This window comes from Chiloscyllium plagiosum, unplaced genomic scaffold (genome assembly GCF_037043375.1).
Source record: "Chiloscyllium plagiosum isolate Xiang-an unplaced genomic scaffold, Cpla_swu_hap1 HiC_scaffold_7, whole genome shotgun sequence".
NCBI lineage: Eukaryota > Metazoa > Chordata > Chondrichthyes > Orectolobiformes > Hemiscylliidae > Chiloscyllium > Chiloscyllium plagiosum.
In genome coordinates this window covers 100,399,978-100,417,411 of record NW_028270145.1, presented here as the reverse complement: position 1 = coordinate 100,417,411, position 17,434 = coordinate 100,399,978, and the positions used below count along the sequence as shown (strand labels likewise).

At 40.3% G+C, this 17,434-nt stretch overlaps 1 protein-coding gene across 2 annotated transcripts in view; it reads right to left on the bottom strand.

The window, feature by feature from the left end:
- Window positions 1-17,434, bottom strand: part of LOC122551779 (contactin-associated protein-like 5) — an 888,067-nt gene that overhangs the window by 464,357 nt on the left and 406,276 nt on the right. For both annotated transcript variants that reach the window (XM_087989329.1, XM_043694242.2), the window contains exons 9-10: window positions 7,637-7,780; window positions 2,909-3,080 (exon numbers count right to left, since the gene is read on the bottom strand). In XM_087989329.1, the coding sequence (XP_087845455.1) occupies window positions 2,909-3,080; window positions 7,637-7,780 (316 nt within the window). The remainder of the gene's footprint in view (window positions 1-2,908; window positions 3,081-7,636; window positions 7,781-17,434) is intronic.

Here is a 17,434-nt window from a genome sequence, read left to right as displayed (position 1 = left end):
TTGGTGGGAAGAACAGGAAGGCAGATTACTACCTAAATGGAATCAATTTAGGTAAAGGGGCAGTACAGAGAGATCTGGGTGTTCTTGTACACCAGTCAATGAAGGCAAGCATGCAGGTACAGCAGGTAGTGAAGAAGGCTAATAGCAAGCTGGCCTTCATAACAAGAGGAATTGAGTATAGAAGCAGAGAGGTGCTTCTGCAGCTGTACAGGGCCCTGGTGAGACCACACCTGGAGTACTGTGTGCAGTTCAGGTCTCCAAATTTGAGGAAAGTCATTCTGGCTATTGAGGGAGTGCAGCGTAGGTTCACGAGGTCAATTCCTGGAATGGCGGGATTACCTTACACTGAAAGACTAAAGCGACTGGGCTTGTATACCCTTGAGTTTAGCAGACTGAGAGGGGATCTGATTGAGACATATAAGATTATGAAAGGATTGGACACTCTGGCAGTAGGAAACATGTTTCCACTGATGGGTGATGCCGAACCAGAGGACACAGCTTAAAAATATGGGGTAGACCATTTAGGACAGAGATGAGGAGAAACTTCTTCACCCAGAGAGTGGTGGCTGTGTGGAATGCTCTGCCCCAGAGGGTAGTGGAGGCCCAGTCCCTGGATTCATTTAAGAAAGAGTTGGGTAGAGCTCTCAAAGATAGTGGAATCAAGGGTTATGGAGATAAGGCAGGAAGAGGATACTGATTAGGAATGATCAGCCATGATCATATTGAATGGCGGTGCAGGCTCGAAGGGCTGAATGGCCTACTCCTGCACCTATTGTCTATTGTCTATTGTCTATTGCTTTCGGAGCACTGTTCCTTCATCAGGTGGTAGTGGAGTACAATTATTACAACCACCTGATGAAGGAGCAGCACTCCGAAAGCTAGTGCTTCCAAATAAACCTGTTGGACTATAGCCTGGCGTTGTGTGATTTTTTTTAACTTTGTACACCCCAGCCCAACACCGGCTCCTCCACATCATAATAAAGGAAGGATATACACAATGAATGACGGGTCCCCAGGGAGTACTGAGGAACAAATGGAAGATTGATGAGGGCAGAGCAGTAGATGTGATCTATATGGACTTCAGTAAGGTGTTCGGCAAGGTTCCCCATGGGAGACTGATTAGCAAGATTAGATCTCATGGAAAAAAGGGAGAACTAGCCATTTGGATACAGAACTGGCTCCAAGGTAGAAGACAGAGGGTGGTGGTGGAGGGTTGTTTTTCAGTCTGGAGGCCTGTGACCAGTGGAGTGTCACAAGGATCGGTGCTGGGTCCTCTACTTTTTTGTCATTTACATAAATGATTTGGATGCGACCATAAGAGGTACAGTTAGTAAGTTTTCAGATGACACCAAAATTGGAGGTGCAGTAGATAGCGAAGAGGGTTACCTCAGATTACAACAGGATCTTGACCAGATGGGCCAATGGGCTGAGAAGTGGCAGATGGTGTTTAATTCAGATAAATGCGAGGTGCTGCATTTTGGGAAAACAAATCTTAGCAGGACTTATACACTTAATGGTAAGGTCCTAGGGAGTGTTGCTGAACAAAGAGACCTTGGAGTGCAGGTTCATAGCTCCTTGAAAGTGGAGACACAGGTAGACAGGATAGTGAAGAAGGTGTTTGGTATGCTTTCCTTTATTGGTCAGAGTATTGAGTACAGGAGTTGGGAGGTCATGTTGCGGCTGTACAGGACATTGGTTAGGCCACTGTTGGAATATTGCTTGCAATTCTGGTCTCCTTTCTATCGGAAAGATATTGTGAAACTTGAAAGGTTTCAGAAAAGATTTACAAGGATGTTGCCAGGGTTGGAGGATCTGAGCTACAGGGAGAGGCTGAACAGGCTGGAGCTGTTTTCCCTGGAGCGTCGGAGGCTGAGGGGTGACCTTATGGAGGTTTACAAAATTATGAGGGGCATGGATAGGATAAATAGGCAAAGTCTTTTCCCTGGGGTTGGGGAGTCCAGAACTAGAAGGCATAGGTTTAGGGTGAGAAGGGAAAGGGGATGGTGGTATGTATATGGAATGAGCTGCCAGAGGATGTGGTGGAGGCTGGTACAATTGCAACATTTAATAAGCATTTGGATGGGTATATGAATAGGAAGGGTTTGGAGGGTGCAGGACTAGATTGGGTGGGATATCTGGTCGGCATGGACGGGTTGGACCGAAGGGTCTGTTTCCATGCTGTACATCTCTATGACTCTATGACTCTATAAGTCTATAAATCCCTGAATGTGTCAGCACAAGTAGACAGAAGGCACAAGCAAAGAAGGCACATGGGAAAGAAACTGCGATCTCTCTGAGTTTTACTTTTTCTTATGTAAAAGTAAAGCAGTGCAAGCCATCTCGAATAAAGGTTAGATGCTCAGAAGGTTTAAAAGGGTAATTGACAAATCCAAAAACAATCCTTGCTGCAGTTCCATTCTTATTGGAAGAAAACACCTCTTCATAATGTTGCAACGTACTTTCCCATTGACCATATATTTTGAAATGTATCCATGGTTCTAATGAAGGAAATACACAAAGATTTGTAGAAAGCAAATAGCTGCTAATCTGTTTTAATCATAGAATCCCTACGGTATGGAAGCAGGTCATTCAGCCCATCGAGTCTACACTGGCCCTCCAAAGATCATCCCACCCTGAGCACACTCACTTGTCTTGACAAAATGTGAAATGCCAAAATGTGTAAAAAAAAATTTACTTCTATGTCCAAAGGACAAACATGTGAACCAAGTAATCTTGTCCTCGGTTTCTTTACAATTGTCAGATACTATTAATGGTTAAACTCTGGTCTTTGACTTAGATTTTGAGCTGATGCTGCACCTCACTGTGGTGTTTTTTTGTATTACTCAATCGTTTTTAACCAGAACAATGTACAGTTGTCCAGGCCACATGTGTCACGAAATATAGTTACCTGTCTACAATACCGCACAAGTCTAGTTGAAGGTCACTAAAGTTTCCGAGCAAGCCTTGCTGAACCAGAATGAGATCTGCTGGCTGATTGTCTATGAAGATGAGTCGCATGCAGCCATGGAAAGCACCAAAGGGATTTGAACATCCAGCATTTCTGACAGTTTCAGGGCAGCCTTAGAAAGAGAACACATGCATAAAAATTAGCTAAGAATATCATAAGGGAAGACATGCTCAGTGTGCAACAGTAGTCATACATCAAAGACCATGGAATAAGTCATTATTTACTTTTGCATTTGGCAACAAAAACAATCAAGAAACTATCCCTGTAGGTTTCTTTATTGTAATGAGTCCAATTTAAGTAAGAGACAATGATACTCCATTATGATTTCTTGACAATTTCTATTAAAGTCGGTCACTAAGGCATTTAATGGAAAAAGTAAAAGAACAATCAGTATCATACATTTTAAAGTTGGCTGAGTTCAACCAGGAGAAAGTGAGGACTGCAGATGCTGGAGTATCGGAGGCGATGGTAGTGCTGGAAAAGCACAGCAGGTCATGCAGCATCCGAGCAACAGGAGAATCAAAGTTTCAAGCATAAGCCCTTCATCAGGAATGGAGGAGCCATTCTCTAGAACAGAGTCAATGAAGGTACAGTTTCCTTTAATATATTCAAAAGCTGAATACATCAGAAAGTGGCTGAGTGGTCAGTTGCATCATGAACATCATTACTCAATAGTTCATAACTTGAATATTGCTGAAAAGAGATATGTGCTGCTGAAATTATCACAATGCACTCATCAGGATAAGTACAAGAGTGCCACATTTTAAAACAGGCACAACAATTTATATGTTATATAAAGATATTTAGAAATGAGTGAATAAAGGTACGGTTTCGTTAATGCATTCAAAAGTATGAACCAGTTTTATAGAAGAAATGCAGACATCTATTGTCAAGAGATGTGAAGGGGTAAGAGACCAAGAGGAGGCTGTTTTAAAGAGTCCACCATGCATGGTGGAACTAATGACTTCCTTCTATGCTTCTGCATGAAGCAAGTTGCATACCTTTGTCTGCAAATACTGAATGGAAAAAAAAGAGACAATTATTTTAACAAATCTCAAGAGAGGCTAGAGATTATCACAACAGAGCCCAAAAAAATAACATAGATGCTCTCCCTATAGAGATGCTGAGCATTTTCACATTTGGGCTTTTTAAAATCAGAGATGATTACATACTTCTCTCCCAGCCCACTGCACGGATTAGCGGATATATGAAAAGATCCCTCGTGGAAATAGTGCATTCTAGATCAGCCAGAGTCTTAACAAAAGATAAATATCCAAAAAGGATAAGCATTGACAGAATACTTTTTAGAAATGTGATGTGATGGGACAAATGCAGTGTCACTACAACAATTTATCGGCTAGATGTGAATAATGAAGTGAGAGAATTATTGATTTTATCGCATCTTATTGGAGTAATGCATTGTAAGTCAAGCCTGAGAATTCTGAATTGTCGCAAAAATTAAAGATTTAATCAGATAATGCAGAATTCCCCAATTTACCTATCTTTTAAGACCCAGGTTAAGAGAAAGCATCTACCAGTTTTCTGATCTATCGGTTAAAAGGCTTAGTTTACCACAAGTGGTAAAAAAGGTGTTCCTCCTGCCAGCTTACAAGCAGAAGTTGAAACGAGAGGACCCAGTATAGAAAGTAGTACAGTGCTGGTCTGAGGCTGTGGAGAGCTTCACCGATACAGCTTGAAATTGGTGATTTCCCCAATTTACCTATCTTTTTAGACCTAGGTTAAGAGAAAGCATAGACCAGCTTTCTGTATTTAAGAATGCCTATGACTGATTGTCACTACATATACACAGATTCTTAAGAAAGCATATGGTGTTTTGGCTTTCATTAACAGGGGTATTGAGTTTAAGAGTCGTGAGATCTTGTTGCAGCTCTATAAAACTTTGGTTAGACCGCACTTGGAATACTGCGTCCAGTTCTGGTCGCCCTATTATAAGAAAGATGTGGATGCTTTGGAGCGGGTTCAGAGGAGGCTTACCAGGATGCTGCCTGGACTGGAGGGCTTATCTTATAAGGAGAGGTTGACTGAGCTTGGACTTTTTTCATTGGAGAAAAGGAGGAGAAGAGGGGACCTAATTGAGGTATACAAGGTAATGAGAGGCATAGATAAAGTTGATAGCCAGAGACTATTTCCCAGGGCAGAAATGACTAACACGAGGGGTCATAGTTTTAAGCTGGTTGGAGGAAAGTATAGAGGGGATGTCAGAGGCGGGTTCTTTACAGAGAGTTGTGAGAGCATGGAATGCGTTGCCAGCAGCAATTGTGGAGGCAGGGCATTGGGGACATTTAAGAGACTCCTCGATATACATATGGTCACAGACATTTGAGGGTGCATACATAAGGATCAGTGGTCGGCACAACATCGTGGGTTGAAGGCCTGTTCTGTGCTGTACTGTTCTATGTTCTATGTTCTGGATATGAAGTATTGCAATGTAACTCCATTAGTTTAAACTCTAACTCTGTTATAAATCTTTCAATGTGAACATATGAAGACAAGCACATACAATTTTTTTTTGGTGGAGGGCAAAACTGGGAAAGTATTTCAATAGCCTCTGTCCACAATGCTTTCTATCTCGGCTTGAGCAGAATGCCAGTGGTGCAGTGTCATCTGCTCGGGCAACCCCTGATCCACCAGTTCCCGCTGTCCCGTTGTAGACGTCAGATCAGCCTTCTTGATAGTAAACACGAGGAAAGTGACTGGCCCAGACAGAGTCTCCGGCTGTGCACTCCGATCCTGTGCAGATCAGCTGTGCAGATTGGTGATGTGGTGCAGTGAGGACAACCTCTCGCTCAATGTCAGCAAGACTAAAGACTGGTCAAAACTAGGAAGAAAGGGTGATGAAACGCTCCTGCCTACATCAATGGATCTGAGGTCAAGAGCATTAAGTTGTGAGGAGTGACGATAACCAATAATTTGTCCTGGACCTCCCACGTAGATGCAACAATCAAGAAAACACAACAATGCCGCTTTCTCTTCAGGAGGCATAGGATTTTCAGCATGTCTATAAGGACCCTCACCAGCCTTTACAGCTGCACCACAGAAAGCATTCTATCTGCATGAATAATGGCTTGGAAAGGAACTGCTCTGCTCAGGTTCATAAGAAACTACAGAAAGTGGTGCACAGAGCTCAGATCATCATGAAAGCCAACTTCCCATCCATGGACTACATCTACATCTCCCGTTGCCATGGAAAGGCTGCCAACATCATCAAAAACTCCTCCTGTTCTGATAATATTCTCTTGCAACCTCTTCCATCAGGCAGAGGATTCAGAAGCTTGAACACATGCACCAACAGGTTCCAGAACAGCTTCTTCTCCTCTGTTATTACACTGCTGAATGGACTCAACTAACTTCAAATCGAATGTTGAGCCTGTTTTTGTGCATCTACTGTCGGGGTGTAACGTGACAACAATAAATTAAATCAAATCAAGAAAACAAACAGCACTTATTCAAGATTTTGTTTTTTTTGGACAGAAACACCGTCTGGAGTTTCAAAGGTTTCTAGTGATCTCATTCACATCCACAAACTGTTCAGCTAGCTGGCAAACAATTGGATAGTTTTTGACAGGCAGGACATCTTTGTCATTGACAATCGTTTATCATTTCACAGACCAATCAGATACTTGTTGCCAGCCGGACCTGCCATTGTACTACCCCAAATCTGTTTGCATTAATCTATCCCACTGTTCATACAAGCAACAGTGTTAGCAGCACTTCCAATATGTGCTGGTAGCCTACTTTTAAAAAGTGCAGCAACCACTTCTACAATCTTTAGTTTCTAAAGCAGTCCTTTTCCCGTTGCAGTCCACAATCAATAATACAGAAACATTTAGTAAAAATGGGGGCAGCACGGTGGCACAGTGATTAGCACTGCTGCCTCACAGGGCAGCAGAGACCCAGGTTCAATGTGGAGTTTGCACATTCTCCCTGTGTCTGCGTGGGTTTCCTCCGGGTGCTCTGGTTTTCTCTCACAGTCCAAAAATGTGCAGGTTAGCTGAATTGGCCATGCTAAATTGCCCGCAGTGTTAGGTGAAAGGGTAAATGTAGGGGAATGGGTCTGGGTGGGTTGCTCTTCGGAGGGTCGGTGTGGACTTGTTGGGCCGAAGGGCCTGTTTCCACACTGTAGGTAATCTAAGTAAAGGCAGTAGTCTTCACACTTCTTAAAATCTTATACTGGATAAGGGAGCCACTCTGCCCATTATGTTTGTGCTGGTTCTTTGAAAGATATATCCAATTTTGTTAAATAGTCCAGCATTTTTCCCAAACTCTCCAAATTAGTTTGCTTCAACTGCATTTTGAAAGTTCCTGTGAAAATATGCTTAAATCACTCTTTCAGCAAGCTGAACCCTTTTCAGATAATATGAAAAGGAAATTTGCTGACTTCTTGAATACTTAAATAATGGAAGACAGGAATTGAATTAGTCCTGGGGTTTAAGAAAACTCTTTAGTGAACTTTCCTTTAGATCAATAGATAAATGGATTTAGCTAGTCTGCATATGTCTGTGGCAAGAGTAGAGTCTTTGCTGTTGTGAATTTTATGGAGGGACTCAATTGGATGTTGTTGATTCACAAGATTGTAAAGCAATAACATATTAAATAAAATTAATAATAAGCAGAATTGACAAATGTGAAGCAAGGGATCTGTCTTACCTCCAAAATAATAACTGTTTCCTGAATGAATCTGCACAGTTGAATGAACCGTCGATGCAGCATCATTGTCCAGTGTGATACTGACATGATTCCTTCTTGCATTGAAATGAATGCAATGCCACTGCCCATCATTCAAGTGCTTACCTGAAAAATGTAAGTGAGATCATCATAAAATTGAAGATAGTAACGTGAGTAGAATTACTATGATAAATGGCGACACTACCTCTTGCACTGAGGTTATGCAGTTGCATCATCACCATTTGTGATTTTTAAATTTGTGATCTGGATCGTCAACATATTTTCAGCATAACAGAGGATCAGTAATTTAGCTTTGAAAGTTTATAATCATGAATTGATTCTGAGCTACTGCATGTAGATTCCATCTAATACACACATGAAAATTTAAATGATTTAATTTCAACAAAGACTTTTTGGTATCCGCGGCTCTGTGCTAATACAGCATTAGTAACAAACACATGAGTGGGTAAACTAACAGTATCTGAGTCCTATTTTACTAATGGCCATAGCCAATCCAAAAAATATCAAAATTGCTACAAGAGATGTGCTCTTTCTGTTTCTGCCAAGCAAAAATAACTTTGTGACAGTTTTTAAAATAGAAACTGAATTACGTTTATGTCCAATCATCCCCGCCACACATTATCTGCTTTCCCAATTCCCTACCTCACCCTGACTCCATTCACCATCTAGATGATTTTTGTAGACTGAGGCCTGTTCAAGCAATGTATTGAGTGCTACCTTGTAAATGGGTTAACATAAAGGTTTTGCTTATAACAGTGCCAAGAATTTGGTCATTAAAATAGCAGTAGGTGCTTTGCAGTTAAATACATAAATCAGGTTGCCAGACAGAAATAGAACATAAGCACATAGGGAATGGAGGCAGTAATAGGCTATTTGGCCCCTTGAGCGAGCTCTACCATTCAACAATATTATGACTAACTTTTACCTTAACTCCATCTTCCTGACATACTCTCATAGCCTTTGATTTAGTCAGACTTTGGGTCATTGATTACATGTGGATGAGTACTGGTGCCAGCTACAATGACAGTGTTGGTGGGAAGGGGTAGGCAGCATGAGCAACGCATCCACCCAATGCTAGACCCCGCATATCACAGCAATAGATTGTCATCCAAGAGGGGGAGCCATGGAGCAAGGATAGGTAGTGAGTACAAACTTACTCAAAGTCTCGACCAAAATGTTATACCCAGATATTGAATATCATTCAATTTCCTTTTCTTTTAGGATCTACATGTGGCCCATAATATGACCTAAGTCTATGTGTGTATGTATAAATCTTTAAGTCTATTGGAAGTATATTTGTTAGAATCATTAGGTAAGAACATAGCAAAAATAATCCACCAACTCTGCCATTTTAAGTGGAACATAGCTGCCCTGAACCACAAGCTCATCGATCCTTTGCCTTAATTCATATTCAATGACCCAATTGCTTCCACTCTTAAAGATTTCAATTGACGCATCATCAAAATTTCAATTGACGCAGTTGACAGATTTTGAGAATAGTAATTCCAGAATTTGGTTCTCCTGTCCGTTAGGAACTGTTTCCTGACTTCATTCCTGAATGATCCAACTCTAAATTTAAAATGTCTTCTCATATCATTTCTGGTATCTTTTCATTCATTCTTTCATAGGATGTGGGCATCACTGGCAAGGCCTGCATCTGTCACCCATCCCTAATTGCCCTTGAAATGAATTGCTTGCTAGGCCATTTCAGAGGGTGGTCAAGAGTCAACCACATTGCTGTGGTGTGGAGTCACATCAAGGTCAGACCAGTTAAGGGTGGTCAATTTCCTGAAAGATATTTGTAAACCAGATGGGTTTTCATGGCCCTGGTGGGAAGTGAACATGTGTTCACAAATTTAAGAGCTTCGACTCTCCAATGACATTATCACTAAACCACCACCTCCTTAGAAGGGCTGACAAGAAAGGAATACATACCTACTTAAATGGAATTTACCACCAATGAACGGAAGGGGTCAAACTCCAATAAATCCACATCCCCTTCAGATTCTCAGAAGGGAGGCAGATCAGAGGGCCTTCTCATGGACATGCACTTACTGCCTCAGTTTACAGCCTACTTCACTATCACTTCTTTCAGCTCCCTGACTGTCACCCTGCTTATTAAATACACACTGCAGGATAGACCTCCTCCAAGTGAATATCTGAAAACCTGGAGACAGTAATTTTGGCCCTGTCACAAATTATGTTTCCCAATCACCGAATTGATCCCACACTCTGGCAACAGTCTGGCAGTCTCGGTTTCATACTTGACTCTGAAATGAATACATCACATCATCTGCTGATTTCTGATAAGAATGTCAATTTCCATCTCCAGACCTTCACCCATCTCTGTCCCCCTTCAGCTCATCTGATGCTGAAACTCTCATCCACTTGTTAAATGTAGCCGTGGTTATTTGAATAAACCTCTGTCTAACCTATAACAACGCTCCTCTGTGGACTAGAGGTTCTTTAAAATTCTATTTTCTTTGTCATAAGAAGTCCCATTTATTTTGTTAAGCATTGCTTAGATTTTAAAACACTCACCCTACTTCTCAAATTCCTTTGTCGCTCCACTTCCTATTTCAAAAATCTTCTTCCAGTCTACAATCCACTGGAATATCTACCCTCTTCCAGGTCTGACCCCACGAGCATTCTTAATATTAAATATTCGACCTTCAGTGACCATGACTTCAGTTCTGAAAGTTCTAAACTCTGAAATTCCAAAGCTAAATTTGTACACCTCTCTCTTTTATTGTCTTTTATTTGAAGCTCAAAGCTCATCGATTTAATCATTTTCCCAAGCATCACCTAAAGAATCTGGGCATTAAATTGTTTGATGATGCACCTCTATAGTACTTTGGGATGTTCAAGGTTCTGTATTAAAAGTCAGTTGTTAGGCTTATTCTTTTTGTCACAGGAATATTGGCTGCTGATCAATAGTTTGAATTTAAATACAATCTCAAAAGATTGACATAATCTTGGAAGGTTTATACACTGCAAAATGAAGGGGATTGGAAATATTGGGCTGACATTTATGCTTTTTATTGTACTTTCTAAAATTCTGATTTACAACATAAAAGATGAAACGTAATTTGTGAATATTTTTGTTTGAGACATCCATCAAGTTTTGTATATTTGACTTTACAGCTGTACTCTTGCATCTGAATATGTAACATGCGCATCAAACTATTGCCTGAAAATAAAAATCAAATCCACAAGAAAGGGACAAAAAAATTCAGGCATTGTGATATGTATTCTATCTCCGATTGACTGTCAGTCAAAAGTTAACCCATTTAGAACACCTTGTCACTGAGATCTTTTTCTGACACTAACAAAAGTGCAGTTCAAAGGAATATGGTGAATACATTAGAGATTTGACCCTAGTGCTCACAGAAAGGTGAAAACCATCCCATGACTAATGTATGCTCCATGTTTCAAGTTCAGCAATTGAAATTGTGCAAAACCAGTGACAGTGTTACTTCTGACAACACTATCAGGGAGAATGTTCCTGAAAACGTGATCTGGAGGCAAATTCGCCCAAGGCTTTTGGAAGAGAATTGGATCAATATCTGAAGATGAAAACATTTTGCAGAAAATAGGAGGAAGGCATGAGGTAAATTGCTCTTAAAGAGAGTTAGCACGCACAATAGGCTGAATGGACTACTTCTGTTCTGTAACGATTTTATTCTACATAACGCCACAAGTTAATCTTGATCTTCTACTGCTGGCATTTTTTTGTTGATTTTTCCAGGTTGATGCAGGACAACTAAATGCATCAACAACAGCTTTACTGTTTTTGTTGTATTTGAGCCTGAGAGAGGAAAACAAAGTAGCGAGGCAGGGAGGTACAGGAATGGAATTCCAAAGCTTGGGACCAAAGGAACAGCGGGCATAGCCACCAATGAAGCCTTGATGCTCAAGAGGTTAGTAGGGGAGGGTCGCAGAGAGTTGTAGGGCTTGAAGAGGATTTTCTTTCATGAGATTTCAGGGTTGCTGGATAGGCCATTGCATACTTCTCATCTCTAATTGATCCAGAGAAGAACATGATCAGCGATCTTATTGAACTACTGTAGTGTAGTACACCCACAGTGCTGTTTGTGAATATTGTAGCGAGGGACGAGGGACGGATCTGAAAGCAAAGATGAGAATTTTGGAAGCAATAAATTGTTTCTCCGGTAGCCAATAATCTTTGTGTATTGAGATAACTTGGTGTCAGTTAGGACATGGGCAGCAGAGTTTTGGATGACCATAAGTTTACAGAGTTTTGAATGCCAGAAACTGCAGTGGATTATAGTCAAGCTTCGAGATAACAAACGCATGAATGAAGATTTCAGCAGTAAATGAATTGAGCCAGGGATGAAGTTGGGCAATATTGTAGAGGTAGAAATAGGTAGCATTAGCCATGGCACAGATATCAGGTAGGAAATTGATCTTGGGGTCTAACTTGACACTAAAATTGTGAACTGCTTTTAATGCTCCTTGAAAACTACATCCTTAATGTTCTGCTACAATGAAGATCTTTATCTCCTCAACTTGGTTGTTTTTTTTTTCTTATTGAAGGAGCTGTCTAGCTGAAGTGCAATAAATCCCCTACGTTATGCTGAAGGAGGTTTGTAAAAACATTGCCATAACATGCTAATTGGAAAGTAGGCACTGCTTGTGACAGGGTCAGACAGAAACATGATTGACCCTGGTGCTTTTTCGATTACCAGCCTCCTTATCTAACCACCAGCCTCAAGTGTCTCCCCAACCTTGAACTGTCCTCCTCAATCATGTATTCAACTTTTTTCCCATGTCAAAATTAATTCACCAAATAGTTGCAGAAAGATCCTAATGAAATAATAAAGTCCATTGTAGGCATTTGGTTGTAAGCATCTGACATAATGCAGTATTAGTTTCGGTGCACTCAATAGGTGATCTCACCATGACTATTAAACTAATTTAACAGCATCATGCAACACCTATTGTTAATTTGACAGAAAGACACTGTGAGGATGATAACATGGATTTCACTGACCACCTCAGTCCTCATTAAGATGTTGTGCAATTTGCACTGTATGTACGTAGTGACAGTAAATGCATATTTGGTGGAAGATATGTAAATATCTTGTATTATATTTGCTACTCAGGTAAACATTATTTTTCAATCTGTAGAAGAGAGAGGTGAAAGAATTTCTCCTGCATCTGGGTGAATTGTATTATTCCATTTCATAATCTCATACAGGAAGTGGAACTATAGAGTCAGAGAGTCATACAACATGGAAACGGTAGGGTTCTTAGTAAGGTGGAGGAGCAGAGGGATCTTGGGGTCAACTTTGAAAGTTGCCACTCAGGTGGATAGAGCTTGTAAGAAGGCCCATGGTGTATTAGCGTTCATTAACAGAGGGATTCAATTCAAGAGTCGTGAGGTGATGTTGCAGCTGTACAGGACCTTGGTAAGGCCACATTTGGAGTACTGTGTGCAGTTCTGGTCGCCTCATTTTAGGAAAGATGTGGAAGCTTTGGAGAGGGTGCAGAGGAGATTTACCAGGATGTTGCCTGGAATGGAGAATAGGTCGTACGAGGATAGGTTGAGAGTGCTAGGCCTTTTCTCATTGGAATGGAGAAGGATGAGAGGTGACTTGATAGAGGTTTATAAGATGGTCAGAGGAATAGATAGAGTAGACAGAGACTTTTTCTCCAAGTACAACAGAGTGTTACAAGGGGACATAAATTTAAGGTGAAGGGTGGAAGGTATAGGGGGGATGTCAGGGGTAGTTTCTTTACCCAGAGAGTGGTGGGGGCATGGAATGCGCTGCCTGTGGGAGTGGCTGAGTAAGAATCATTGGTGACCTTTAAGCGGCAATTGGATAGGTACATGGATAGGTGCTTAAGCTAGGACAAATATTCGACACAACACCGTGGGCCGAAGGACCTGTTCTGTGCTATATTGTTCTATGTTCTATGTTCTATGGAAACAGACCCTTTGGTCCACCTCATCCATGCCGACCACATTCCTAATCTAAACTAGTCCCACCTGCCTGGATTTGGCCCATACTCCCCTAAACTCTTTTTTTATTCATGTACTTATCTAAATGTCTTTTAACTTGTCCAAATGTCTATTTTATCAATAATCTCACAGGATAGAAAAGTCCTGAGCAACAATATGGAATCATTGAACAACATAGGTCATCAATGTCAGTGAGAAGTGTTGAAGCCCTCAAGTGTCTCTGGGGCATACAATGTTTCAGAAGCCAAAGGGCAAGTGCTGAAACGGTTACATTTGTATCTGTACTTCCTTGATCAGCAAGTCAGAAGTCATGGCTGATTGCTGCTTCCCAATGATAATGCAACTTTCTCACAATATTTCAATGTCTTTAAAAAACTAATTGAAATTGCCAAGACAGTTTAGGTCAGTAGACAAGAGTACAAAAGTGGAGCAAATGGAAAACACTCTTGAAAATCATGAACAGTGTAAAACAAGTTACTGATTCACGAAGAGCTCAATATACACTCCTTTCCTGGCAATTTCACCCCACAAAGCCTGCTCACCGAAAGATTCATAAGTAATTAAATGAACGAGCTCCAAACATGCTTCCAATGTCTTTTTATAAGATAATGATTGATAATAAAGTTTTGACTAACCAGCCCAGCCCTTCCAAATGGCTTATGAATGTGTATAGCATGAGCAGGAATAGACTATTCAGCTCCTCCAGTCTGTTCTACCAACTGAATGAATTGCCTGTACCAGTGACTACAACTCAAAAGTACTAATAAGATTTGGTATATCATGAAAGGTGCTCTAAATATGTAAGTTTTGCCTCTCTTTGAATAAACCTGCAATATTTTTATTCGTTCAAGGATATGGACATTGCTGACCAGATCAGCATTTATTGCCATTGCATAATTGCCCAGAGAGGAAGTCACATGCAAGTGAGAGCAAGGTGAGGATGTCAGGTTTGCTTCCTTGAAGGGTATGAGTGAACCAGATGTGTTTTCGCAACAATCTACAAGGGTCAGCACAGCATTGGGGGAATTGAATGTCCTCCACTGATTCTCTATGGATAATTAATCACAAACCCATCAATTCTGTTTAGGAAAGTAACTAAAAAAGATAAATAATTACAAAATACAATCAACTCTGTTGCTGATACAACATAACTATTGTGACTTCTCTGGTGCCAACACAATATATTATAAATAACAATTCACATCAGTAACATTTTCCCCAGGGTTGACACCAGGATAAAATCTACGATAATCTGTGATTCTATTCTATGATTCAAAATGTCAACCTGATAGATTATATGTTGATACAAATTATTTGTTGTGCAATTAATGAGAACTCTTATCTGTTTAACTCTTGCAAGCTGCTGGTACAGACTATTGGACTATGTTGCATTTTCGAGTGGGAAAATCTGCAGTTGTTCACTTTGGCAGGAGGAATAAAAAAGCAGAATCTTCTTAAACAGCAATCAACTGCAGAATGCTGAGGTGCAGTGGGACTTAGGCGTTCTGGTACACAAGTTACAGAGTTACACAAGTTACAAATTGCAGAGATAGCACATAATCACAAAGGCTCAAGAGAAGGTTCAACTATCCCTTAATGCAAGAGGAATTGAACATAAAAATATGGATTTTGTGCTTCAGCTATACAGGGCACTGGTGAGGGCACATCTTGAATACTGTGTGCAGTTTGGTTTCCTTATTTAAGGAAGAATTGCACCTGAAATAACTCCATGAAGATCAGTAGCCCATCACCAATTCACCCTTTATTTCCACATCCATAGTACGTGGCACTGGTCCAGTTAGTTCAGAGCTGGCTCCTACAGTGAACAGAACCCCTGACACTCCCATTTATATCTATCAGCCATGGGTCCCTGATTGTACCAGGCTATTAGCCCCAGTCAAGGAAATCATATTTTTTGAGATCCACCTGACTGACCTTGTTCTAATCAATAAGCAGTTCTAAGGAGGCTTATTGGGTTGATAATTGTTTTACAAGGATAGGTGGGACAGGGCTAGGGTTTTAGAAGAGTGGATGGTGATCTGATTGAAGTATATAAGATCCTGAATGATCTTGACAAGGTTGACATGATTCAGTCCAGAACTAGGGTACACTGTTTTCAAATTGGGGGTCGCCTTTCAGAACAGAGATGAGGAGGTTTTTTTCTCTCTCTGTTGTTTGTGCAACTCAGGAACTTGTTGCCTCAGAAGATGTGGAGGCAAGATCATTGAACGGTGTTAAGCCCAAGGTTGATAGATTCTTGTTAGACAAAGAAACCAAGTTTACGGGGGTAGATGGGAAAGTGTCAATTGAATCAGACACAAATCAGCCATGACCCGATTTTGTACGTTCATATTTTCATAAGAAACCTTCGGATCAGACTGTTCCAATCCAGTTCCTAGTGGTTCAGCTAAATATTGCACGTCTATCTAGATGAAACTTTGAAGTGTTCCCAACTGAAATACTCATAAATAACTTTAGTTCCTAGCTATAACATATAACAAAATGTATGCAGCAATATATAACATCCACCAGCTGTGCGTAAATAAGAAAAACTTAGATTGTATTATTGATCTGAATTTTCCAGAAAATATTGGTACACGGTACTGTCTTAACTCAAGGATTGGATTAATTATTTCCTGTAGAATTGTCAATCAAATTGTGTTGTACACTGCGAATTTACAGTCTTTCTCCACAAGTTTTATATGATGTTGCATTAGTGCTGATGAAGGGCTTTTGCCTGAAACATTGATTTTCCTGTTCCTCGAATGTTGCCTGACCTGCTATGCTTTTCCAGCACCACTCTAATGTAGACACAGTTAGTGCATTACATTTGTACTAATTATATCTGCAAATATATTTTTAAAAATCTAATTACTCTCTGAGGTGTGAGAGAAACAGAAAAATTAAGTGGAAAAACATAAATTCCATTAGCAAATATGGAAGAGGATGATAGTAATATTATGAAAGAAAACATTTTTGAATGTCTTTTCAGTCTTGGAATTGAGTTTCTCCAGAGGAATTTTATGTTAAAACCCTTTCTGTTGTGTCTCTGGTATTTCACCAAGTGTTTAATTCCCAGAGTTACAATAATGCTCAAGAGAATCCACACCTGAAATAAATTTTGGACTCACACTGTGATTGCCTTCTGCTAATGTTTAAATGGACGATTCAGAGTTGGATTAACTGAGAATGGAGTAGAGATGTGTAAGATGTGACTTTAATCAATTTCTGAGTGACAAACTGGGATTCAATCCATTCACAAACTTTGCAAGAGGAATAAAACAGGTGATGGTGAGCTACCATGATATTTTGCACCACACTGGGTTTTAGATTTCTCACAATTATGTTGATGGAACCAAAGATTTTCAGACTTCTGGTACAGCAACACGGCATTGTAATCAGAATTGTGAACTTTGAGACTATGATTTATTTGCTAGCTTAAATTCAGAAGAAAATTTTGAGAAGGGTAGCAGTACTTCATTTTGTGGTACTCAGACCTTAAAAGCTCCTCTCACATCATTCTATTGTCACTATAATGATTTTAGCAATGTTACTTATCATTTCTCAACCTAATGTTCATACTTGATGTTGTGACAGCTGCCAATAGAAATATCTGCTTTGCACCATATTTTCACTCTGCATGTAGACATACATACAGCACATTCCAACATAGAAACTAGGACTATGAGCGGGACATTCAGCCCCATGTGGCTGTTCAACCATTGAATAAGAACTGCTGCTTTGTGCTAATTTGCACACACTACATACACACA